At 35.4% G+C, this 27,620-nt stretch overlaps 1 protein-coding gene across 1 annotated transcript; it reads right to left on the reverse strand.

Annotated features, from left to right (window-relative positions):
* Positions 1–11,877: 11,877 nt before the first annotated feature.
* On the reverse strand, positions 11,878–15,573 carry LOC123322548. Its single transcript, XM_044910492.1, has 4 exons — positions 15,366–15,573; positions 14,793–15,287; positions 14,143–14,360; positions 11,878–12,669 (listed from the first exon to the last, which is right to left on the reverse strand). The coding sequence occupies exons 1-4, from the start codon at positions 15,571–15,573 to the stop codon at positions 11,878–11,880; spliced, it is 1,713 nt and encodes a 570-aa protein (XP_044766427.1).
* Positions 15,574–27,620: the final 12,047 nt, after the last annotated feature.

Raw genomic sequence — 27,620 nt, forward strand, 5'->3', positions numbered from 1 at the left:
TGACATATCCCGACCGACCACTCATGATGACCGGCTGCAGCAAAACCGACAAGAAGTTTGCAGATTAATAACCGAACAAATTGAACGTACTTTTTTGCAGGAACAACCTTCATACCACCGACCGCCCGCCGACATCCTCCCATTTACCGTTGAACAAGCACTGCCAACCGACCGAACCAGTGAGGAAAACAGACCGCTAATAACATCCCCTGAGTCAAGGCGATTAGCGAGGGAGTTTGCCGAATCAACCAGGAGAGTTTCATTTGCCTCATCTCCTACCGATACCGCTGGGATGAGAGAAGTAAGAAGCGAAGTACCGACGACCAAGGAAGCCGAACTGACGACCGAATACCCGCCGATGAAACCGCCGAAAACCACCGACCATTCCATCGTTCCTACCGTTCCTGTGTGGAAATGGAACCTGACGTTCGATGGGTCAACCAGTGTGACCTCATTCCTGGAGGAGGCTGAGTATCTTGCCGAGGCTAGAAAGGTGAGCCACGAACAGTTATTCGAGTCAATATACGAGCTGTTACGTAGGGATGCAAGAGACTGGTACATTCCCCGGAGAGGCACCTTCACCGACTGGACCGATTTCAAGGAACAACTCCGAGAGGCCTTTCTTCCTCCCGACTACGAGGACATCCTTTTGGAGGAAATCAAGAAACGCACTCAAGGAACCGATGAACGACTCTTGTTGTATGTAACTCGAATGCAAAACCTGTTTCAGAAGCTGACCGTAAAGCGACCGACCGAGGAAGAACAGGTGAATATCATCCGACGACGTTTACTGCCAGAACTGCAAACCGCCCTGGCCTTCCAACCGACTTCAACCATAGATGAACTGCTTCGAAAAGGAAAAGTGTTCGAATTGGTCAAATGGCAAACTGCTAACTATGCTTTGCCACCGATCCAAAAGAGTCTCATCAACGAACCGCATCTTACCTTCCGAAATCCCTCACCGAACGTCCAACCGATCGGAATGCACCTCAGCACACTGTCCGAACCGTCCGATAAACCGAAACTTGTACAAAACTCTACAGCACGTCAGAGACAAGATGAACCGAAGAATACCGTCCGACCGCCAACCGAAACCCAGTGCTGGAGATGTGGTGGTAAGGGCCATCTACGAGTACAGTGTACATCGAAACCGATACTTTTCTGCTCTCGATGTGGTAAGAAGGGTATAATGTCCAAAGATTGTCAGTGTCCGTTACCGAGAACCCCGGTTATTCCGAAGAAAATCCTTTCTGATAACCGTCCTATAACTAATGTTCTTATAGGAGACAAGGAGTTCCGGGCACTATTGGACACCGGATCAACCAGGTCCTTCATCAGCAGTGAAGTGGCTGCTCACTGCAAGGCCGCTGGAATAACACCGAATTATGTTAGAGACGTTACCACCACCGTCGCTAACGGAAGTTCTATCCCGATTAAGGAAATGTACACAGCACAGGTTCAGGTTGGATCCGAAAATATTGAGGCTACGTGGTTGTTAGTTTCAGATTTACCGATCAGTGTAGTACTGGGAATGGATGTACTGAGAGCACACGACTTCTCCATCAATCTCCAAACCGCCGAATGCTTTCTGAATGGCAGGTCCCTAAAGGACAAGCCCATGACGCAGGAAGAGCAGAATCAGTTACCGTCACCGTTACCGTTACCGTTACCGTCACCGTTACCGCTACCGTTACCGACCGAAGGAACCATATGCCTGACCGAGGACAATGTAAGTTGCTCATGGTACAGGAGGAAATTGGCAGAAGTAAAATCGAATCCTACAGCGTTTCCTGACTACAGGATAGTGTCAGGAAAATTATACCGCCATTTTTGCGATTCCGATGATTTTACAGAGCCAGAATTGGGAAATCCCTGGAAGTTATGTGTTCCGAAAGATGACCGAAGAGAAGTCCTTCTCGAAAACCACGACCGACCGACCGCTGGACACTTGGGAATAGCAGAAACCAAATTTCGCATAGCCCGTAGCTACTATTGGCCAGGAATGTTCCGAGAAATTGCCCAATATGTCCGAAAATGTAGCAAGTGTCACCGATACAAGGTTCCACAGCAGAAACCGGCAAGGAATCATTCCTATGTGGTGGAAGAACCTTGTAAAAATGACAGATTCTCCAAATGGATGGAATTTAGGCCCATGAGAACAGCTGTCCAAAGAGGTGTGTACCAGGCTTCCAAGGAAGATGAAGTGAATTCCCCAAAGCAGGAGTCAACCGAAGACCCCAGAGCATTCTTGAACTTTGATAGGGAAATGCGTTCACCGAACGCCAAATTTTCTACCGAGATTGCTATCAAGGAGGGAGAGAATCACACCGAACCGGATACCGAACCGCAAGTTGCTTACCATGTAAATAACCGTAACCGATTTACCGAAACTAAATTTGTCCGAACTAGATTAACACGAGCCTTCGTCCAGCAAAGTCACTATAACCTACGTCGTAAGGACTGGCGTCATAGGATTGGAGACCAAGTGTACCGAAGAGGGCATTCCTTATCTTCTGCAGTAGAAGGAGTTGCCGCCAAGTTGGCTCCGAAATACTCCGGACCGTATACCGTTGTAGGCATAGTCTCTCCTGTGGTGTATGACATCAAGGATGGTAGTGGTAAGGTTGTCAGACACATCCACATAAACGACCTGAAATCCCCTGGGATTGAAAGGTATATGCCGTTAAGAACCTGACCGAATAATTTTCCAATTTGAAAATCCGAGAAGGCTAAGTCTTCTTACCGACATGGTGGATACGCCAACCGACAGTTTTTTTTTAAATTACCGTTTGAGTTCATCAGGTCATGAAATGACGCCGAGTTCAATAACCCCGCAGCTTTCACAGGCTGAAACCGACATTTAGAAATACCGCAACGATACCCAGGGGGGTTAAAAAAAAAAAAAAAAAATAAAACTTCGTTTTATTTTTTTTTGCCGACGAAAGAGGGGGATGTGACGAGGCAGATTTTACCCCGCCACGAAAAGGAAATTTCTCTACCGATACTTTCTTAATAGGACCTGACAATCGAAGTATTTCGGAAGAAAACCGTTAAATTATCATAGGGGGGATTTACCGATTGATTTCATGTCATTGTTTTCCACCGACCAGTCCCATATTTGTAGCGGAGACCGAATATATCTTGTTTTCAGAATTCATATATTTAAGAATTCTTTCCGTTGAACCGTACTTTTTCTGACTCGAAAAAGGTCTTTCAACTTGTTCCGTTTTTCCTTCTCTTCAATTGTTTCTGTCTCTTTCCGAGCCCGTTGATTTACCGAACAATTTGAGTTTATCCAATGGGGGACTGAGTTACCCATGGTGGGGACAATTTTCCGGGGTAGCTACTTCTTCGAGTTCCGTCGCTGAAGGTCAAGATCAGTATGAATCGTTGTTGAGAGTTGAACGAGTGAGGTGATTGTCAAGTGAAAACCGTACTTACGAGACACAAAGGAATTTCTAAGGCAAGTGATATTTGAAATTATTACCGCTTCATTGCACCTTTATGGAACAATATTCTCTCTAGACTTGTGCTTGGCTGAAAACCGTGAGCTAACCATTCCCTGCTGTATATAGCTTTCCGTTACCGTAGGGTAGCATTTGGGTCCCAGGAGGACGTTGGCCCCCCTGATTTTTCCGATTCCTGAATATTTGACCGTTTCATCCCGATTTCCAACCGTTTGAATTATAGTTATAGGTTAGATTCGCCGAGCATAGAGTTGGGATTTCATAACCGTTAAACACCCTCACCGCCGGACTCTGTGGCCGCTGTTTGACAGCCAGCCAGCTTGAGGTCACCGAGAGAGAGAGAGAGACCGAAGGACACCGGATCATAGGCAAACCACCGAGACAGAGATAGAGGGCGTACCCCGGTGAACTGGTGTTTTCAAATTTCGACCTGACTGAATTCCGTTGATTATTTTTAAAACCGTTCGTACTTTTCATTCAATTGTGTCTTGCCTTAGTTGAAATATTTTTCCGAAACCGTGCATGTTTCTTTGCAATTAGTTTAATTGAAACTTGACTTACTTCCGTATATTTTTCCGAAACCGTTCTTTGCAATTAGTTTAATTGAAACTTGACTTACTTCCGTATATTTTTCCGAAACCGTTCTTTGCAATTAGTTTAATTGAAACTTGACTTACTTCCGTATATTTTTCCGAAACCGTGCATGTTTCTTTGCACTCAGTTTAATTGAAACTTGACTTACTTCCGTATATTTTTCCGAAACCGTGCATGTTTACTTGCACTTAGTTTAGTTGAGACTTGACTTACTTCCGTATATTTCCGAAACCGTCCATTTTCCTGAAGTGAAATTTTGCCAGCCGTCCAGCGCCGACCAGACACAGCCGTTGACGTCCACGCTTTGGTGTACCTGTCTATTCTCTTTTGTGTATAGTTTATTGTGATAGAAATAAATAGTTGAACATTTATTTTTGTTGCCAATTATTTTGCCAGTGAGAGTCTATTTATTAAATCAGTTTCATCTAAGAGTTTAGTTAGAAGAGGTAAGTACTCTTTCTGACGCCTAAAGACCGTTGAAAAGCAGACACTTAGAAGACGCTACCGCCCTAGTCTTCATCGATACCCTTCTCCACTGATACTCAAGTCTACCCGGGCTCTCCAATTCTTTGGGGATTCTGTGAGAGACGTGGGGTTTGACTGATTGCCCCACTGGCGCCCGAGCAACCGTAAGGAGCTGCCAGAGTACGAAAAGTCTATCACATTACCAGGATATTTGCAGTGGTTACTTGATTCGGAAGCTTTAGCAAAACTCCGCACTATTTTACATAAGTTGATATTTCCATCAAAGCATAATGCTTCTATGAAGTAATAACTCGGTTATCGTCCATTGTTGTTAGAATGAGGAAGAAGAAATTATTGGGAATATTGGACACTGTTTGATTTCTGTTGTTTATTTCGTGACAACGCCGACGTTTCGAAACAAATTCGTTTCTTTTTCAAGGCTAGTTACGATCAACAATATTGTACGCTTCTTAAAAACATCTAGACATATTAAAGGAAATCAAAAATTTATAGAGCAGGTACACAATGGATTTCTTCAACTGGGGGATTTTTTGAGACGATAAGGAATAAAATGGGTGAGCACGTATGCAAGAACTGCAAATTATATGTGACGTCAAAGAAAAAGATTGCATCACTTTACAACCGAAGAATATTTCTATTGAGATGTCGTAAAAATCACGTATTCCCTAATCATATTATCAATAACATTAAAGAAATCTATTCCCTACAATTAGAAGAACATCCCTACAAAAATACTGTACAAAGAGTATTAAAGACGTTTCGTAAAACAATTCTTAACATTGACATTAAAATAACTATTTGGAAAATAAAAAGGTTGGAGGACAACATCAGAAAACTGCAACAACAATTGTGTTTGAGCATGAATGACCACTTTTATAGTGCACTCTTGACTACGGCTAAAAATGCTTATAATTATGTACATATTCAGAAAGACAAAGACTGGCAATATTAAAGGTTTGCATTGTGTACCTGCTCTATACATTTTTGATTCTCCTTAAGATGTCTAGATGTTTTTAAGAAGCGTACAATATTGTCTATCGTAGCTAGCCTTGAAAAAGATACGAATTTGTTTCGACACGTCGGCATTGTCAAGAAATAAACAATAGAAATCAAACAGTGTCCAATATTCCCAATAATTTCTTCTTCCTCATGCTTCTATGAAGGTTATTTACTTAATAGGCCTGGAAATTAACCATGGCATAAAATAGGAACCCTGTTAAAAATTGAGCGAAGCCCCCCTCCGACCTCTCTCTAGTCGACGCTCCTGACCAGCTCCAGTGGCCACGTATGGTACCCCGATTCGGCGGTGCGCTGGTTGAACGACGCAGCGGCCCCACTTTCAGTGTTTTTCAGGAGTGAAAAACCACACATTTACACATTTTTCTTAAGATTCTCTTTGTTAGCTCCGTTGAATTAACTTCGCGCTGCTATCAATGTGATTTTGTAACACCTCATTTTAAGTTCACCTCTCTTAGTTGTTCTCAATTTTTAAGTCTTCTCGCACAATCCTGGTGCTAAATTGTTCTTCTCATAAGGTAAAGTACACTCAGACTACTCAAAATTATTAATTACTCCATTTTCATGATAATTTCACTCTGCTGAAATAAGTCCACGTGCAAGAGATTGTAGAATCTTGAAATAGATTCATAATCCTTGAAGCACCGCTCAACTGAAACGTCCACTCAAGACAACTCGAACTATTGTCTTCTCAGAACTATATATTTTATTATATTTCATAATTTATATAGATTTTCAGACTTCTCTAGATCTTCTCACATGAAAATGGATATGTAGCACCAGGATTGAAACTTCTCAAGTTCATCTCTATAAAATTGATATCTGATTTCCTGTCTTCTCGTAACACTCTTTATTATTAGAATCAGTTTTATCAGTTTTATAACAACTCGTATGATCACCTCTTATACATATGACTAATTCATGGTGTTGAGTTTCAGATGAATGAATCCTCATATTCTCCAGGGTGGACCCTGGATGTAACTGTTTTTCTCAGACCAGGATATGAACACCTCAAGTTTCGTTAATGCTCGATACACCTCGACCTAGGCTCCACCCTGGAAAGTCTGCTCGAACACTCATGTCTACTCACTTGGTATGGTCTACTCTTTATAATATGTACTCTCATTGTTTCTCTTCTATATTCATTCATCGGACTCAACATGCATGTTAGTTTTCTCAGCCTTCAGCACATCTCAAAATCTACGATTAGAGATTTATTCAACTCAGTACTCTCATGACTTCTCTTAATTTATCAATTGTTTCTTCTATTTTTCTGATGAACGTTCTAATCGTGCTTACTTGTAAGCAGTTCGTCTCTGTAAATGTTGAATTCATTGATAAATTTTTGCACTCTTCAAGATCATCTCAATGTATATGAATTATACTATGTTCTTCTCATATTAATTATGATTGTCCTTTTCATTTAATTAATTATTATCGAACTTCTCATTTAATTAGAATTTATTGCCCCTTTTCATATTCTTTTTTTTAATATTCTAGTGCTTCTCAAATTCATTAATTCTGTGCTTCTCATTTAACTTGTGCTACTCTTGTTCTGCTCATACTTACATTAACATTATTGATCAACTCAAATTTAATGTATCGATTTCTCGTTGATGATCAGACTTAGACATTGCAGTTTCACCTCGGGCCTATTTCTCTGTACTCTCGCGTCTTCTCTTTAAAATTCAATATTCTAACCTTCGCGTTTTCTGATAGAAAAAGGAGGCTCTCGCAATCAATTTTCAATTGATTGCCCTATCACTGTGTAACCGTTGTGTTGATATTGAATTTATTGAACTCCTCAACGTCTAAGTCTGACATCAAGTGACTTCTCATTTGAACTGCTCTGGACCATCTCTTGTTTTTAATTGAATATTGTCTCTCTGAGTTTATAGATGTTGTTAATATTAGTTGCTTTTTACTGTATTAGCTTCATGCAGGTGACATATTCATTTTATGGTTGTGAATGATTCTTAATAAATGTTTTTATACCATCTCCAACTCAATTATCTTTTAATACAGTCCACTACTCTTTAATTAAAAATCATAACACCCTCGATTTTTTAACAAACCCATAGAATTGAACTAAGTATCTCTAGATGGATAGACAAGGTTAAAATAATAATAATAAAATTAACTAAAACGATCATAATCGTTTTAATGAGATAATAATATTACAATAACTCATTTATCGTCAAGTGTAGCTACTCCGTTATATACATTTGTCTTTGGCTTAATTAAATACATCGGAATGGTGAAAAAACTAACTAACAAGTGTCTTCAATTTTGTGAGAGAATTTTCGCTTAAGCTCGTGTGCTTAGTGTGCTATTCGATCACTTTCCAACAATGCAGCTGTATTTCCAGATGAAGTACTTAAATGCCAAAGCAATTCCATTTTGCAAAAAAAGCGTTGGAAAATAGATTTGCGATGAAGCGATGAAATTTTTCGATAATTTAATCCAATTGAGTGCATGTAATATTTGGGCATTTCTGAGTAGAGGGTAACTGTTGTAAACAGTAATTGATTAGCTCGTTACAATGCACAAATGCACATCTAAAAAGACGCCAAATTGCTTCGTTACTGCCCAATTTGGTATTGAATTACTTCCTTTGTTATTTGTTAACAAAGTTTCAGATATATTTGATGATTTCAACAAAATGACAAAATTATACACTGTTATGAACATTTTAGATACAGGAGAAGGTGAAGAGAAGGTGAGGCTTTTTTTCAACAGAAGGTAGAACTGGTCAAAATGAAGCATTTCACCAAAAATAACCTATATACAAAACTGTCAAAATGACAAAGTTGAAAAAAATTGAAAATGATTATATATAGATCGTTTATTAGCTGAATTATCGCAAAGGAGTGGTCCTGATTCGATCATGTGGTTTCGTTTAGGATATTGGCTCGTTCGATATTTTCGTGATAATGAAAATGGAATCTTAGGATTGCCGAATTGTCCTCAATATTTTTTAGTCACTCACACGATTTTATGAAATGGCTCATTTCGATATCAACTGACAGAAGAGACTTGGGGCACAAGTGTAAAAACTAGAATAATACTTCAAAATCTCACCAATATTCCTCTAAATTATTCACGAATTTTTTCACAATGGGCATCACAATCTTCTTCTTCGAACATTCCAACAATCGTCGTAAAAATGGGTGGAAATGGATAAACATCATAGCACTTTTTCAACATAGCGAACATAAACACTTTCAAGAAACTGCCTCGATTTTCTAATTTTTTTTTTTTTGCACGATACAACAATTATGATTCTCTCAAAAGGGACCTGATGCATCTAATCCGATGAGCTTGGTACTGAACCATTCATTGTCTAGCCATATGTTTATGTTTTGTTTCGTTTTTGTGATGCCGGAGTCACCTTCCACAGTCCTTCTAGGGGTTGTATCTTAGCCATCTTGGATATTTTATAGGGATTCTTTTTGGTTAAACGACTTATTTTGATGAGTTCTACCCTCTGTCAAAGAAAAGCCGCACCTTTGAAAACACCCTGTATAGTGAAGGTGAATACACTATATAAAATAATTTTGAACTATGAATTGGCAAGATTAAAATTCATTCATTCGACTTATTTTCAAATACTTACATACTTTTCTGAAATGTGTTTTCTCAATATTATTATTAAATATTATATAATGAACTAAACAATACCTATCTCATTGTCAAAAATGTATTTTTTAAATGACACTTTGAGTTTGCAAATTTGAATAACAACGTATTATTACATTGTTTATTATATTGTTTGTATTTTGAGTATAAGTCAAAGTGAAAGAGCATAAAGCCAATATAACGAAGAAGAAGAGTATAAAATAATTAAACGGCGATTGAGAAAACGTCGAATATATCATATCAATGATCAATTCCCCGAAATATGTAAGTAGGTGTATCAATAAAATAACCTTCTTTGTTCAAAACTTCATAACTTTTCCTTTCATACATTAACGTCGTCGTCTAATTCTCAATTCAATTGTGTTGTATATTAGGATACCCCGAATGTAATGGATTCGTCTCATACGTGTTCCACATAATCTGTTGATGTTAATGTAACGTCAGAGTCACTTTTCATCTTGACATTGAAATGTGGACCAGCAAATTGGTTTTGTCTACACCCACCGATACCTTATGTAAATGTGGGGGGGGATTCAGCCCTTTAGAAAGGATCAAATTCATCCACTGATTCCTGATATATCCCACAACATAATTAAGTTTATATCATCTTTGTGCTTACTATCATTCTAAATCATGTTACGTGGTACATTTAAGTATGTTATAAATAGCTTTTAGCCATTAAGTCGCTATAGAGTGATATTCAGGAGCAGACTAAGCGTTGCCTTCATGAAAATGAAGATTCTGCGGGTCTTCATAACTTGCGATTGTACATCGCAATTGGCGTCAATTTGAAAGTCTATGATATACAAGGTGATTCATTGGTAAATGGGCGAAAGCTGAGGTTAGATAGAGAACAAGGAGTTGAGTTCGATAAACCCACATTCAAAGGGCCTATCTCTCTTTATAATCAAAATACAGAGTGTTTTATTGATTTTGTCGATTCCTTCGATTACCCAGAACTTTTGAACCACCCTATACACGGTGAGTATTTGACTCGTGCAAATATTTCAACAGTATGGATTCTCGAGGTTAAAAGAAACACTTTTTTCCCTGAACATTTTGTAGAATTAAAGTCTTCTTCATATTTTCTGTTTCCGAGTTATTTGATGTTCAAAAATAAAAAATATCTGTGAAATTTGAAAAATTGGGTACTCTAGCTGTTTAAAAGATCCGCAGATGTGTAGTGTCACATATTTAGCTAATTTTTTTGAAGGTCATTTCCTTTTTCCTGGAGTGGCACAGCTCATTATGAAAATTTGAAATGGCTATACATATCAGGGTTTATTGAAAATATAAACTTAGGATTGAAGAATCGTTCTCATTATTTTTTAGTAACTTACACGATTTTATAAAATGGCACATTTCGATATCAACTGACAGATGAGACTCACGATACATGTGTAAAAAAATAGAAATTATACTTCAAAATCTCATCAATAAAATTCGTCTAAATTATTCATGAATTTTTTCACAATGGGCATCACAATCTTCTTGTTCGAACATTCTTTCAAGAAACTGCCTCGAATTTCTATATATTTTTTCACCCTAAATTGCACGATACAACAATTATGATTCTCTCAAAAGTGACCTGATGCATGTAATCCGATGAACTTGATATTGAACTATTCATTTTCCAGCCGTATGTTTATGTTTTGTTTCGTTTTTGCTTTTGCGATTCTGGATTCAGCTTTCAAAGTCCCGTACTTGAAATTCAATGAAATTTTGTTGAACTTTTAGGGGTTGTATCTCAGTCATCTTGGATATTTTATAGAGACAATTTTTGGTTTGACGACTTATTTTGATGAGTTCTACCTTCTGTCAAAAAAATATCCTCACATTTGAAAACACCCTGTATAGACAATTTTTGGTTAAACGACTTATTTTGACGAGGTCTACCTTCTGTCAAAAATAAGACTTACCTTTGAAAACACCCTGTAGATTGGTTTATGTTCGTGATATTCGAAAATAGGCTTTGAATCATTCAGCTCCTTTCCACATTTCTTGAACTTTTTGTTTTTAAAAATGTGGAAATTATTAATATCGGCAGATGAGAATATTTTGACACCAACTGCGGTGTAACAATATAATATAATATAATATAATATAATATATAATATATAATATATATAATATATAATATATATAATATATAATATATATTGTGATGTATTTCGATTTGATAAAAACAAGTGGCTAGCTCGGTGTCTCATTTAATACTGAATTCACAATATGTACAAACATCTGTTATATACATTACATCTCCCTTTTCAACAAAATAAAATTCAATTCAGAATTATAAGAATTTCCCTAAATTTCTTACATCTATATTATCAATTATATTAAAATTATAATAATTTACATTATAATAATTGCCTAAATAGGTTGTCTTATTTTCCTACCATATCTTAAATTATAAATAGTAGTTCTGCGTGAATTTTCTATGTCTTGAGTATTTGAAGTACAAGTATTATTAACTTCATTTTCTTCATCCTCAATATCAATGTCGGATCTATATCTATAACTGTTCACAAAGTATGGTTTTATATGATATCTGTTTCTCCTAATTATAGAATTGGTACTTGCTATTTTAACTAAATAAGATCTTAAGTTAATTCTCCTAATTACAATTCCTTTTACCCAAATATTATTCATTTTTATATATATTTTTTCATTTTCATTTAAAATTATAATAATAAGTTTTTGACATCCTGTCGTGATATGTCTTCTGTTTGTTTTGTCTTTTCACTAAGAGATTTCTCTGTCGCTTAAAATTTATATTTCTATGATATAACAATTCCTTTTTAACAGGTAAAATTGTCCTAGTTTTCCTATTAAAAAACAATTCACTAGGTGAAGGTATGCTTACATCTATTGGAGTATTTCTATAGTCCAATAAAGCTAATTCTAATTCTGTATCTGATTCTGAATTTTTCTTTATTATATTCTTAACAGTTTGAATGGCTCTCTCTACCATACCATTAGAGCGTGGATAATTTGGACTAGAAGTTATATTTTCAAATTGCCAACTTTTTGCAAAACTCTGAAATTCAAAACTGGAGAATTGTGTACCATTATCAGACATGAATATTTGTGGTATGCCTAATCTACTAAATATACATTTCAAATTTTTAATAACAATTTCTGAAGAAATAGAATTCAATTTACAAATTTCAACATATTTTGAAAAATAGTCAATAACAATCATATATTTTTTGCCATCAATTTCAAACAAATCACAACCTACTTTTTGCCATGGATATTCGGGAATGGGATGCGGTATGAGTGACTCTTTGAAGTTATTTCTAGAATACTTTTGACAAATGTCACATGATAATACTACATTTTCTATGTCACGAAACATATTTGGCCAATAAAGTAGTTCTTTTGCTTTTAAATTACACTTAACAATGCCCATGTGGCTTAAATGGATCAGATTCAACATTTCTCTTCTCAATGATTCTGGTACAACCAAGCAATTTCCTTTATAAATTATGTCATCAATAATAACCAATTCTGACCTTACATTGTAATATAATTTTGATAAAGAATTACATTTAGCCCGAGAATTCGGCCATCCTTCCTTAATATATTGACTAATAACTTGAAGAGTTGAATCTTTTTTAGTTTCCTCTTTGAACTTTTCTAAGTATTGTGGTGAAATTGGAAAAAACTTTTTCAAATAATTAACTTGTGCTTCATACTCATTTTCAAAAATGTTTGTATCGTCCTTTTGCATATTGATTCGACTCAAGGCATCAGATATATACATTTCCTTTCCAGGCCTGAACTGAACATCCAAATCATACATCTGAACATCCAAAAGCATTCTTTGTAAACGCATCGGACAATCAATTAATGCTTTCTTGAAAATATGAATCAGCGGTTTGTGATCGGTTTCTACAATCACTTTTCTACCATAAATATATTGATGAAATTTCTTTACCCCATACACTATTGCTAACATCTCTTTTTCAATTTGAGCATAGCATTTTTGCGCATTATTTAAAGACCTCGATGCATATGCTATAGGCTTGCTTTCTTGTAATAGTACCGCTCCCAAACCATCTTTTGAAGCATCCACAGATAACACCAACATTTTCTGTGGATCATAAAATTTTAATATTGTTTGCGATGACAAAATTTTCTTTAATTGATCAAAAACTTCCTTTTGTTTCCAACCCCATTCAAAAATTGTATTCTTTTTTAATAAATCCCTCAAAGGGGCAGTTATTTCTGCTACATTCGGAATAAATTTATGCAAATAATTAATAATACCGAGAAATCTTTGCAATTCTTTCACATTCGTTGGTTCTGGATAATTTTTTATTACTGAAATTTTACTTTCATCTGGCTCTATACCATTACTCGTTATTTTATGACCCAAGTAATTCACCTCCGAAACTGAAAATTTACACTTTTCTTTATTAAATTTAATATTATTTTCACGCGCCCTTTTTAGAACTTCGACCAGCCTTTCGTCATGTTCTCTTTGATTTTCACCCCAGACCAGAATATCATCTATATATATGCTGACACCTTGAATTCCTTCAAAACATTGTGAAATTTTTCTCTGAAAAATTTCTGCTGAACATACCAAACCAAAAGGTAATCTTTTAAACCTGTACCTGCCAAATGGAGTGTTGAAAGTACATAATTTCGAACTATATTCATCTAATTCAATATTCCAAAATCCATTATTCGTATCCAACACAGAAAAAACTTTAGCATTATTTAAATTAGCAACAATATCTGTAAAAGTGGGAATTGAAAAATGTTCTCGTTTAATTGCTCTATTCAAATCAGTGGGATCAATACATATTCTAAAATCTCCATTAGGCTTGTCTACAATTACTAGGGAGTTAACCCACTCAGTTGGCTCGAATTCTCTAGCTATAATGTTTTGTTTTTCCAAATTATCTAATTTATTTTTCAATCTCACCAAAATCCCTTGGGGAAAGCGTCTAGCTGCATGGATGCAAGGTTTAACAGTTTCATCTACCTTAATTCTATATTGACCTGGTAAACACCCAATTCCATCAAAAACATCATGAATATCAAGCATATACCTCTTGGTGTCACTCATTTCCGCTACCATTCTCGCAATATCCAAGTCTTCTATTGAGGTTTTTCCAATTATTGGACGGCCATATCCTTTAGCTATAAAAAATTTTACATTAAATTCGTTATTTTTATAAAAAACTGGGGCTGTAATATATCCTATTATTTCGATTTGATTTCCTGTATATTCTATCAATTTGGTATCATCTCTCATAATTAATTGGGATTTGAAAATTGCATTGTACAAACTGAATGGAATAACATTAACATCAGCGCCAGTATCTACTTTGAAATTTACTATTTCATTATTTATTTTTAAATCGACTGTCCAGTTTGATTTTGTAGATGAAGTACTATTTTCCACTGAACCTATATAAAGTTCTTCTTTTCTTGCAATATTATTAACACTTTTACTTTTACAAAATGAAGCAAAATGATTATACAAACCACACTTTCGACAAATTTTTCCGAATGCTTTACAATTTCCCCTGAAATGAATAGTACCACATTTCGTACAATGAAATTCATTACTATTAAATGACTTGAAACTTATCTGTTTTCTTTGACGACTCCTGGGATGTTGTTGTCCTTGTCCATTAGATACTTCATTCTGTCTCCTTGTGTTCGGCGCCTGCTTCTTCATACCCATGTGAAAATTTTTTCGTCTCACTTCCATTAATTCTTGATTATCTTCTCTCTTCCTAATGCTCGGACCAGGATTTGAACATAAAATTTCCAATTGTTTATTCGTTATCTCTGCAGATTTACATATTTCCACCGCCTTTATCAAGTCCAGATTTTTTGTTCTCAAGAGTCTGTCCTTGACGTTTTTATCTTTGATGCCTAAGACCAATCTGTCCTTTATGAGAGAATCTGTTAATTTTTCGAATTCACAATTTTTACTTAATTGTTTCAACTGAGTTACATATTCATCCACAGTTTCCGATTCTTCCATATCTCTGGTGAAAAATATGTACCTTTCATATGTAACATTAACACTTGGTATGAAGTATGCCTCAAATTTTTCTAGAATATTCTTCAATTTCATTTTTTCTTTTTCATTTCCAAACTCGAAGGTATTGTATATTTTGAGGGCTTTATCACCGATGCAATTCAACAGCAAGGCGGCTTTATATTCTTCGGATTCGCTTTCTGCTTTTGTAGCTTGAATGAAAATTTTGAATTTCTGTAGAAAGAATTTCCATTCCACTGCTGGATCTTCTTCTAACTTCATTTCGGATGGTGGCTTGGCTGACATGGATACGTACAACGAATTTTCTTCTGATTTCATCTCGGATGGTGTATTTGTCATTATTACAATTATAATTCAATATTATTTTTCCACGAGAGGATTTCAATTTTCCACACACGCTTATGTTCGCTTCGACTGCGCCATGTGATGTATTTCGATTTGATAAAAACAAGTGGCTAGCTCGGTGTCTCATTTAATACTGAATTCACAATATGTACAAACATCTGTTATATACATTACATATATATATATATAATATATAATATATAATAATAATATATAATATACAGGGTGTTTCATCATAAACTGGACAAACTCATATGACGTGTAGAGAACATCGGGAGAATCATTTTTTTCTTATGAAATATTTCCCGTTTTCGAAGCATAAGGGAGATACACGGTGTTTAATGTCATTTTCGTGCGTTATTATATTGAGTGTGGTCGGTTATGTATAAGACTGGAAGTAATGGTTTCTTGTCATATCGTAGTATTTTTGGATGCTTCATTCAGAAATGGTGTAGAGCACCGAAAAAAAAATTACAAAATGGCGGAAAACCTGCAATGTTCGTGATTTTTTTTTTCGGTTGCCAAATTGATTTTCATTTCCTAAATTAACACAATTTTTAAAGGATATCTGTGAAAAAAATTTTTCAGAAATCGAACACAACTTTTTTTTTACATGTCTACAGCGAAAAAAAAATTTCACTCGAAATTGATGAAATTTTTCACGATTTTACTTACTTTCATACCTAACACGAATATCAAAACAGAATCGAAAAATATCGAACGGTTTCGTTTTTACAGCCATTCAAATGTCCCGTTCGAATATCTGAAATAATAAAAAAACATGACACAGCTTGTGTTCTTAGGCCCATAATTTTTGAATTTGTATGTCGAAACATTTCAGATTTCAAAATGAATTTAAAAAAAATCAGTGAAACTTCATTGAGAGTCGAACTCCCTGCTCTGAGTTAAGTACCTATTAAAATAAATGTGGAATCTGAATTGAGACTGTTCAAAGGTTTTTAATTTTCGTTGCCAAGCAATGGCAGCTCATAGAATTTGACAGAGTATTTGAATTTAACTGAATATAATATTGCAACTATCTTGAAACCAATTTATGCAGTTTGAGTAGAAATTGGCGGTTAATACCTCCCAGATATTAATGGCATGGCATTATTGCGGAAATTTCTACGAATAATTCCACAATTTCACAAACGCAACAAAAAAAACCTATTAGTATAAAATTTATTCATAATTCGTTCTCAAAAATATTGCCATTTTTCAGGATACACTTTCTCGCCCTTTTCGCCACACTATCCACCGCTGAACGAACCATTTCCGGGTTTCGGCGAATCTCTTCGGCGGCTGATTCGATTCTTTGAATCAGTTCTTCTCTCGAAGTCACTGGAGCTCGCTTATCATAAACAAGACTCTTCATATGACCCCAGAAATAAAAATCCATAGGTGTAAGATCTGGAGAACGAGGAGGCCATGCGACAGGTCCCAATCGGCCGATCCATAGGCGAGGGTATTGAGAGTCTAAAAATTCTCGTACACTCCTCACTGTGTGAGCAGGGCAACCATCATGCTGGTACCATATTCCTTGAAAGCGACTCAAAGGAATATCTTCCAATAGATCGGGCAGAGTTTCCCTCAAAAATTGATTATAGCCATTTCCAGTCAATGTTTCAGGAAGAATGTATGGTCCTATAATGAATCCATCCTTCATTCCCGCCCAAACATTGACAGAAAATCTCTTCTGGCTATTTTTTGCTACTGTTGCATGTGGATTTTCCCTTTGCCATATTATATTATTTTTTTTTGTTGAAGAAACCATCTCTGTGGAATGTTGCTTCATCCGTAAACAGTATGAGACGTAGGAAATTCCTATTCTCACGTGTCCTTCTTAAAATAAATTCACAGAATTCTTTCCTCTTCTCAAAATCACCTTCTTCTAAGGTTTGACATGAATGGAAATGGTACGGATGGTAGCGATTTCTTTTCAAAACTCTCCATACAGTGGATTTACTCTTATTCACACTTGGATGATTTGTTAGAGTTCTCGTTGATACCATCGGATTTTCACTCACTGAAACCAGGATACGTTCTTCGTTATTTCGGATTGTTTCCTTCTTCTTGCGATGAAGAATACCTTCTTCACGTAATTTACGCACTGTTTCTATGAAAGTTTTAAAATTAGGAATTAGGAATTTGGAAATCTGCGAGCGTAAATTTCCCTTGCTTTTCTCCCTGAGGAATTCGCTTCATAATAAGCCTGAACCATATCATTTTTTTTCTAAAAGTGAATATTTCATTTTCGTTTGCATACAAATCGTTTCAATATACTCGAATTATTCAGTAAAATTCAAATACCCTGTCAAATTCTATCAACTACTGTTGCTCGGCAACGAAAATCAATATGTATACTCAGAACCTTAGAACAGACTCATATTTCACATTAATACTTAACTCAGAGTAGGGAGTTCGACTCTCAATGAAGTTTCACTGATTTTTTTAAATTCATTTTGCAATCTGAAATGTTTCGACATACAAATTCAAAAATTATGGGCCTAAGAACACAAGCTGTGTCATGTTTTTTTATTATTTCAGATATTCGAACGGGACATTTGAATGGCTGTAAAAACGAAACCGTTTGATATTTTTCGATTCTGTTTTGATATTCGTGTTAGGTATGAAAGTAAGTAAAATCGTGAAAAATTTCATCAATTTCGAGTGAAATTTTTTTTTCGCTGTAGACATGTAAAAAAAAAGTTGTGTTCGATTTCTGAAAAAATTTTTTCACAGATATCCTTTAAAAATTGTGTTAATTTAGGTAATGAAAATCAATTTGGCAACCGAAAAAAAAAATCACGAGCATTGCAGGTTTTCCGCCATTTTGTAATTTTTTTTTCGGTGCTCTACACCATTTCTGAATGAAGCATCCAAAAATACTACGATATGACAAGAAACCATTACTTCCAGTCTTATACATAACCGACCACACTCAATATAATAACGCTCGAAAATGACATTAAACACCGTGTATCTCCCTTATGCTTCGAAAACGGGAAATATTTCATAAGAAAAAAATGATTCTCCCGATGTTCTCTACACGTCATATGAGTTTGTCCAGTTTATGATGAAACACCCTGTATAATATATATAATATATATAATATAATATAATATAATATAATATAATAATTTTTGAACACCCTGTCTTATCTAGCAGCTGTTCCAATGTTTTGGATTTTGGCGTAAATATAACCAATATATAGTAGTAAAGTATAGTTACTTTCCAAGATTGCGTAGTAGTTTTTTTTTCAGTTCAGTTCATGAAAGTTAGAACAATTTTGGGTAGGTATATGTATTATTTCAGATACTGTGTCACACACGCGTGTATTGATGTAATGAAGTCTCACTATCATATATCATCAGGGTGTCAATTTACTGGGTTTCTGCTTGAACGTCTATAATAATGTCACAGATAGGAAAAATATATATTGTTTCCTTGATACCCTGTACTGTATAATCTGTAGTGCTCAAAAGAGAGCATTCGGCAATTTGTCAACTTGCATACAAGTATTGAATAATTTCATTTTCAGTATTCACATTGTTGAATCCTTATTATTTATTTAACCCTTGTTCAAGTCAGAGTCCTATCCTGATATGTTCTCATCTCTTGCAGTTATCGATTTGGACAGCAAATGCGTCAAGACGTTGCCGGCGGGCCATGCCAGTCTCCCAACTCAAAATTGAGTTATAGTTGTGAGGAAGGTACAGTTCATGTAAACTAAACGTCAGCGACGTAACTCAAATTAAGGTCTCTTGTTGCGGTTAATCGGATAAGACCATGCCACACGCTACTGAGATAACCACGAGGATATCTAAAGCTCGACAGTCTCTTATGAGAAGATTTTTCCGGCTGGAAAATACACATTAGAAAACTTATACAGGGTGGCGTGAGTCTGGAATAATAATCCAAAACGAAAACGCTGAAACACGTCAATTGATTTTTAAATACCCTCAGTTTCTGGCAATAAAAATATAAAATTGAGTGTTTTTATCCAACCCCTTGGCCGCATCCCCATACAATTCCCGTTTTTCAAATGGAAAAATATAAACTTAGGATTGCCGAATTGTTCTCATTATTTTTTAGTAACCTACTTTTATGAAATGGCTCATTTCGATACCAACTGAAAGAGAAGACACGTAGGACACAAGTGTAAAAAATAGAATAATACTTCGAAATCTTCACGAATTTTTTCACAATGGGCATCACAATGTTCTTGTTCGAACATTCCAACAATCGTAGTAACAATGGGATGAAATAGGGAAACATCGTAGCACTTTTTCAACATAACTAACATAAGCACTTTCAAGAAACTGCCTCAATTTTCAACATTTTTTTTTCACCCTAAATTGCACGATACAACAATTATGATTCTCTCCAAAGTGACCTGATGCATCTAATCCGATGAACTTGGTACTGAACCATTCATTGTCCAGCCATATGTTTATGTTTTGTTTCGTTTTTGCGATGTTGCAGTCACCTTCCACAGTCCCTTACTTGAAATTCAATGAAATTTTGTCTAACTTCTAGGGGTTGTATCTCAGCCATCTTTGATATTTTATATAGACAATTTTTGGTTAAACGACTTATTTTGATGAGTTCTACCTTCTGTCGAAAAAAAAGTCTTACCTTTGAAAATGCCCTGTATAGACTGAGTTGAACATTTCGATTAATTGTAATTGAAAAACTTCATTGAAATACAAATACGTATTTTGTATATACAGGGTAATTCTCTGACTTGTACATATATTTTAACACAATATTCCTGAGGTCCAAAGAAACTCTTTTTCCCTGCACCTTCTTTTCCAATTAAGCTTGGTGAAAGGATACAGGTTGTAGAAAATCCATAAAAGTTAACATTTAAAAAGAAACGCTTTTTTTGTAGTCCAATAACAGAATGGATTTTGAAATGGCACTGTTGAGAAAAGGAGACAGTACTGGAAAAATTAGTCGAAGCTAAGTGACAGGTTTTCAGGAAGTGCTATTTAGAATTCAGGTCCGCTCATTCAAATAGTTATACCCTGATATTCTAAAATCCACAATACGTCAGACGGTAGCGAACATATTCAATGTAAGAGAATTTATTTAATGTTTCATCTGAATCTAAACGACTCATATTTCAGCTGAATATTTCCACAATCAGATAGATTGTGAATGAAGAGGATGACAAAGAATTTCCTTTTATTGGGAGACTCAAAAAAATGGTGGCATTTGAGAATTTTATGTTTGAGTGAATTAATGCAAAAGTTTACTACAGGATTTTCGATGAATGTCATCGTAGAAAAAGTTCCCGAAAATTGATTTTTCTATTATTTATTTGACTTGTCCTATACATTGTAAATGTCTTAAGGTACCAATAAATACCTAATTATCATCATTATATCGATGTATTAACATGAACAGCCACAAATACGCGCCAGTTGTCCTGTTAATTTTTTATTCATGTGAAATTTTTGTTCAAAGGTGAAGTTCATCTTAATTTGAAACTTCCTTTAATTCCTTTTACTTATATTGATGCAAGATGATTTTTGTTGAAGAATTTAACATTCTTGTAATTATCTGTTAATTCCCAACCACTGCATCATATGCATTTCATCTTCGGGTTAATATTTTTGAAATCTACAACTGATGTAACGTGTTCAAACTTTAGCCAAAGAAGATAACGAACATTAACTTTCCTCAACTCAAGATAGTGCATATTATGATATTATACTGATCTCTTGTATTTTCCATGCAAATAACTGAATTTGGTATGCCTTCAATCAGTTTGTATAAACTTCGATTATGTTCGTCACATATTTTCCGAAGAGATTCGAAATTGTGATAAAATACGAAATAACAGAAACTTTGAAAGTTGAACGGTCAAAATAGCGTTGATTTAAAGCCCAAAAAAGTCTTGACAAGCTTCATAACCCCACATTTTCGTACTATATAGAGTGAAATGTGTCAAATTTCCATGGCCAACCGAGTGCTAAAATAAAAGTGAATGGAGTATAGTGAATCTACTGTAGTGAATCTAGTGGAGCAATCCCCTTCTTGCAGAGAAAAACCTATCGGTTTCTTTCAAACTAGTTACTTACAAGTGCAACAATGTTTTTTCAAATGTTGAAGAAAAAATTTCAGATGCCTTTCCATCATCCGTTAGATGGTTTCGGAGCTATGAGGTCTTCTCCTCTCAAAGAGTATAATAGACCGTCGCAAATAACATCGTCGGCAATTTTCCGATTATACAAGCTCGTGAGCAGAACGATTTGCAAAACTGGAGACTCATTTGCAGCAATCTCCATTTCCCTGTTTGCTCCAGGTTTACTTGTTTATTTCTTGGGACTAAAATCCGCAGTGTATGTCAAATGAATATTCAAGAACCGTAATAATTATTTCGCACCTGTTCTGCTCGGTACTGCTCTGTCTGCTCTCCACAATCGGGCTCGGGATCAGTAACCGCGAAACTAATCAATGTTTGACAAAATTGTTCGTGCGATTCATTAATTTACATTCTGGAATTGTCTACATCTTTGTTTGCCCAAGTCAGTCCGTAGTTTATAATTATTGTTTGCATCAGCGATTGAGACGTGCTTTGGCTGTAATGTGACAAAATCCAGAAAGAAGAATTATTTTGGACTTATACGAGGATGTATTGATATCAAGTTAGCCTAGACCAGTTCCATGCAAACAAAAAATATTGCGTTACCATAGCAACGAACAATAACTCATTAGAAGATTCAGTGGGAAGTTTGAGGTCAAAAAAGTAAACCAGAGTTACGCAATAAATTAAAAGAAAGAAGATGTCCACCGAAATTGTGAAAATCGAAAAATTGAAGTATCGAGCCATCATAAAGTAACTGTATTTAAAAGGGTTAAGAGGTAAGCTGATTTACGAAGATATGCTTAATACCCTTGGTGATCAATGTCCTTCGTATGCGACCGTGAAAAATTGGACTGCAAGCATCAAAAGAGGTGAATTTTCCATTGAAGATGATGATGACCGATCGGGAAGGCCAGTTTCTGTGTCAGTCCCCGAAAATATCGATGCATGATTTTATCAGACCGTCGAATTGGGCTAAAGCGGATATCTGAAGCACTCAATATTTCATACGAACGCGTTCATCATATAGTTCACGTCAATTTGGACATGAGAAAAATTGCTGCAAAATGAATCCCCAAATGTTTGAATGCTGACCAAAAGCGTGCAAGGGTAGAAACATCGCGTTCGATCTGTGCTCGATTTGAAAACGATGTAGACTTCTTAAACCGAATTGTTACTATGGATGAGACTTGGGTGCATTTCTACGATCCAGAAACAAAGCAACAATCGATGGAATGGCGACACTCTGCTTCCCCAAGACCTAAGAAATTTCGTGTCAAAAAATCTGCTGGAAAAGTTCTTGTTTCAGTTTTTTCGGATTGCAATGGAGAAATCATGATTGATTTTTTGGATAAGGGTAGAGCAATAAACGGAGATTACTATTCGACATTACTGACCACTCTACGGAAAAAAATTAAAGAGAAAGGAAGCGGAAAGCTATCCAAAGGTGTTTTGTTTTTGCAAGACAACGCCCCTGCATACAAATTCAATATTGCCATGCAAAAAATTCGTGATTTAGGGTTTGAATGGCTAGACCCCCCTTATTCACCAGATTTGGCTCCATCCGACTATTATCTCCCTCCTCAACTGAAAAAAAGGTTAAAAGGTCGTAAATTTTCTTCCAACGAGGAGGTAATAAAAGCTGTGGCGTCTAGTTTGCAGAGCAAGAAGAAACATTTTTTTTTTGAAAAGTCTAGAGACGTTGCAGGTTCACTGTAGTGGTGTAATAAATTATTAATAGGAGAAAATGTTGAGTAATAAAATATTTTGATATTGAAATTTTTATTTCCTGCAGGGGTCCCTGTTATAAAAACACTGGATTTTCCCTAATGATAAATTCTTCTATTATCACTATTATCACCCTGTTTTTACTCTATCCGTAAAAAAAAAAATCTGAAAACATGCGATAATATACCTCATGATGTACTATGTACTTACCTCATATCTTTGTTATAATGAAATTTCTATTGATATTCAACTCCTGCGCTGAAACTAGACAATACAGTGGAATTAAACTATTAACGTTGGTTTCCTTATCTAATCTCCGTCTTTCTCGGGAACTTTATGAATATTGATCATGGCGATTCATTATACGGATTACAGACCATTTAACGTCCTAGCGATGTTTGCGAAGTATTACAAACGTTCAAGTAAATTGCAGGCTGACCTGAACTCTGGTATACTCTAATGAAACGAACTCCGCCAAGTTCCACTATAAAATTAGTTCGGTAGACCTTACATTCGAGCATTTTCTTCGGTCTAAAGGGCCATCGAAATTTCGTCTACAAATACTCGACTTTTGCTGGTTGAAATTATCTGATGATTGAGCTTCGTGAATGAGTGGATCCTTTTAAGGCTCGGAAGATCCAAACATGATTATTGGAAAGCCCTTATATAAATATCCACATCGTACAGATGTTTGTTGCGAACTAGGGATAATAATAATAATAAGAAGGTATATTTGACATCAAGTAATTTACATGCTACGTCAAAAAAAAACTAATGAATATTTCCACCATTTTAGAAATTGAAAAGCGTTCTCCAATAGATCTAAATAAATTTGGCCAATGAGATAATTTTTGGCGAAGCTGGTTATGCACCTCACGAAATATCTAATCTTGGATTTTAATTTGACCAATACCAACATTTATGACGGTTTACATTGCCTTTAGGGTGAAATGGATAATTCCGTTCCAGGATAATTACCGTAGATCTAAATGTGATACATATTCTGAAAAAGCAATTCTTCTAGTAATAAATCTGAGAAGTTCATCAATCTCGGCGCAACCGTTCGGTCTTGACGAATTCTCAAGTGAAATCTGCAATTTTTGAAAATGCCCTTTCCAAGATAAAAATCTGAACGAAGAGAGATTGGCTTTCGAAATTGCACGTTAAAGATTCTGCGTGTTCGAAAACATATATTTTCTTAGCGAAATTTCAAATATCTAGCCCTGTTTTGGAGAAATTTTTTTTTTCACTTTTTATTTTCTATTTGACTTCGCAGAGCTCAAGAGAATGCAATTCTCTTTTGAATCATCAACGGTTTTCTAGAATTCTCAAAACAATTCCTATGCACTCCATATCCTAAAACAGTAATAGAACATTCTGAGTATCAGACAAAGTAGCAATTAGGTCATTTTAGGGGGGTCTAACCCTTTGTTCATTTTTGACCCAAAATATCGAGATTTTCGAAATCGAGTTTTTGTGCTACGGTGGAAGCCTAGGCAACGCTGATTATAGAACCGGAAATCCCAATTGAATCAGATGGATATCACAGGAGGTATCGCAGATTTAAATTTGCAATTTTTGAAAAATGCCATTTCCGAGATGAAAATCTAAACGAAGGGAGATAGGCTTTCGAATTTGCTCGCAATACATTCATCGTGTTCGAAAATCTATATTTTCATACCGAAATTTCAAATATCTGTCCCTGTTTTGGAGAAAATAAGTTTTTTTGTTTTTTCACTTTTCATTTTCGAGTTGATTTCGCAGAGCTCTCTAGAATGCAATTCTCTATTGAATCATCATTTTTTTGGTTTTCTAGAATTCTCAAAACAATTTCTATGCACTCCATATCCTAAAAGAGTAATAGAACATTCTGATTTTCAGACAGAGTAGCAAATAGGTCATTTTAGGGGGGTCTAACCCCTTGCTCATTTTTGGCCCAAAATATCGAGATTTTCGAAATCGAGTTTTTGTGCTACGGTGGAAGCATAGGCAGAGCTGATTATAGCACAGGAAATCCCAATTGGATCAGATGAATATAACAGGAGATACCGCAGATTCAAATTTGCAATTTTTGAAAAATGCCATTTCCGAGATGAAAATCTAAACGAAAGGAGATAGGCTTTCGAATTTGCTCGCAATACATTCAGCGTTTTCGAAAACCGATATTCTCATCCCGAAATTTCAAATATCTGTCCCTGTTTTGGAGAAAATATTCTTTTTGTTTTTTCACTTTTCATTTTTAAATTGCAAATTTCAATGAAATCTGAACGAAGAGAGATTGGCTTTCGAAATTGCACGTTAAAGATTCTGCGTGTTTGAAAATCTATATTTTCATACAGAAATTTCAGATATCTGTCCCTGTTTTGGAGAAAATAAGTTTCTTTGTTTTTTCACTTTTCATTTTCAAGTTGACTTCGCAGAGCTCTCTAGAATGCAATTCTCTATTGAATCATCAACTTTTTGGTTTTCTAGAATTCTCAAAACAATTTCTATGCACCCCATATCCTAAAACAGTAATAAAACATCCTGATTTTCAGACAGAGTAGCAAATAGGTCAATTTAGGGGGGTCTAACCCCTTGCTCATTTTTGACCCAAAAAATCGAGATTTTCAAAATCGAGCTTTTGTGCTGGGGTGGAAGCCTAGGCAAAGCTGATTATAGAATAGAAAAATCCCAATTGGATCAGATGAATATAACAGTAGATATCGCAGATTTAAATTTGTAATTTTTTGAAAATGCCATTTCCAAGATGAAAATCTCCCGCCTTCTGTGCAACATCCCTGTATAATATTTTACCTAGTGCTTACAAAAATTTATCAATTAAACATTTTAAAAATAAAGTGAAAGAGGAATTGATCAGAAATGTGTTATATTCAGTGAACGAATTCTTTGTCTGCGAGTTAATTTGAGGTTTTATGAACAATACTTGTTTATTTTAAATTATTTTCAATATACATGTCTTCATTATTATTTATTATTTAATTTTAGTGACTTTTAACTGTTCTGTGTTCTCTATATATTTTATATCTATCTCATTCATATTTATTGCAACCTCTGTATTTATGACTTGTGAAAGCAACAACTTGTTTTGCAATATCACCAATAAAGCTAATCTAATCTAATCTAATCTAATCTAAACGAAGGGCTTTCGAAATTGCTCGCAATAAATGCAGCGTGTTCGAAAACCTATATTTTCATACCAAAATTTCAAATATCTCGCCCTGTTTTGGAGAGAATAATTTTATTTGTTTTTTCACTTTTCATTTTCTTGTTGACTTCGCAGAGCTCTCTAGAATGCAATTCTAGATTCTATTGAATCATCAACTGTTTGGTTTTCTAGAATCTTCAAAACAAATTCTGTGTACTCCTCATCCTAAGAAAGTAATGGAACATCCTGATTTTCAGGCAGAGTAGCAAATATAGGCCCATTTTTGAACGAAAAAAATCGAGATTTTCGAAATCGAGTGTTAACACTCGTCCGAAAAACAGATATCGAACATGTAGTTTTGATAACCTTCAATCATTTCACTGACAACTTCACAGAACTGCAGTTGGCGATCGGGATCATCCTCATGCAGTTCCTGAACCAATCGTAGCTTATAAGGATGGAATTTATGTTGTTTAAGGATTCTTATGATTGTTGTTGCGTGAACCATCAGATACATCTGACAATTTCCTAGTACTACGGGTCGGATCCATTGCTACATGAACTAAGACAGCCAAGTCCCTCGCCTCGTCTCTTTCATGCACCCTCTCGTTATTTCCGACCGAACCAGTACCGTCAAATTTGGTAACCAGTTGCTGTTGCACAACATAAGCAGCGGATAGGTACATTTTTTCAGAATGTCGTTTCCAAATAAAATATTCCTTGCAATGCATATTATTCAATGATGATATTGAAAGCCTGAATGAGAAATTCAAACATAATATCATTGAATGATATGCATTGCAAGGAATATCACTCAATATTTCATTCGTTTATCTCTGACACTCTTTCAAAAAATTGAATAAACTCATCTTTCTCTTTGTCGCCATCTTTGAAACAACGTGACTCTGGGGTTCTGAACCTATATCTATATTTATTCCCATGAATCCTGGGACACCCTGTATAATATAGATAGGTATATTGAAATTATTTATAACTCAGTCACTCTAATCTACCGCTGGTTTCATGAGAGATAACGAAAGCTAGCATGCTGATGTACGAAAAAATCACGGA

This window comes from Coccinella septempunctata, chromosome 1 (assembly GCF_907165205.1).
Source record: "Coccinella septempunctata chromosome 1, icCocSept1.1, whole genome shotgun sequence".
Classification (NCBI taxonomy): domain Eukaryota; kingdom Metazoa; phylum Arthropoda; class Insecta; order Coleoptera; family Coccinellidae; genus Coccinella; species Coccinella septempunctata.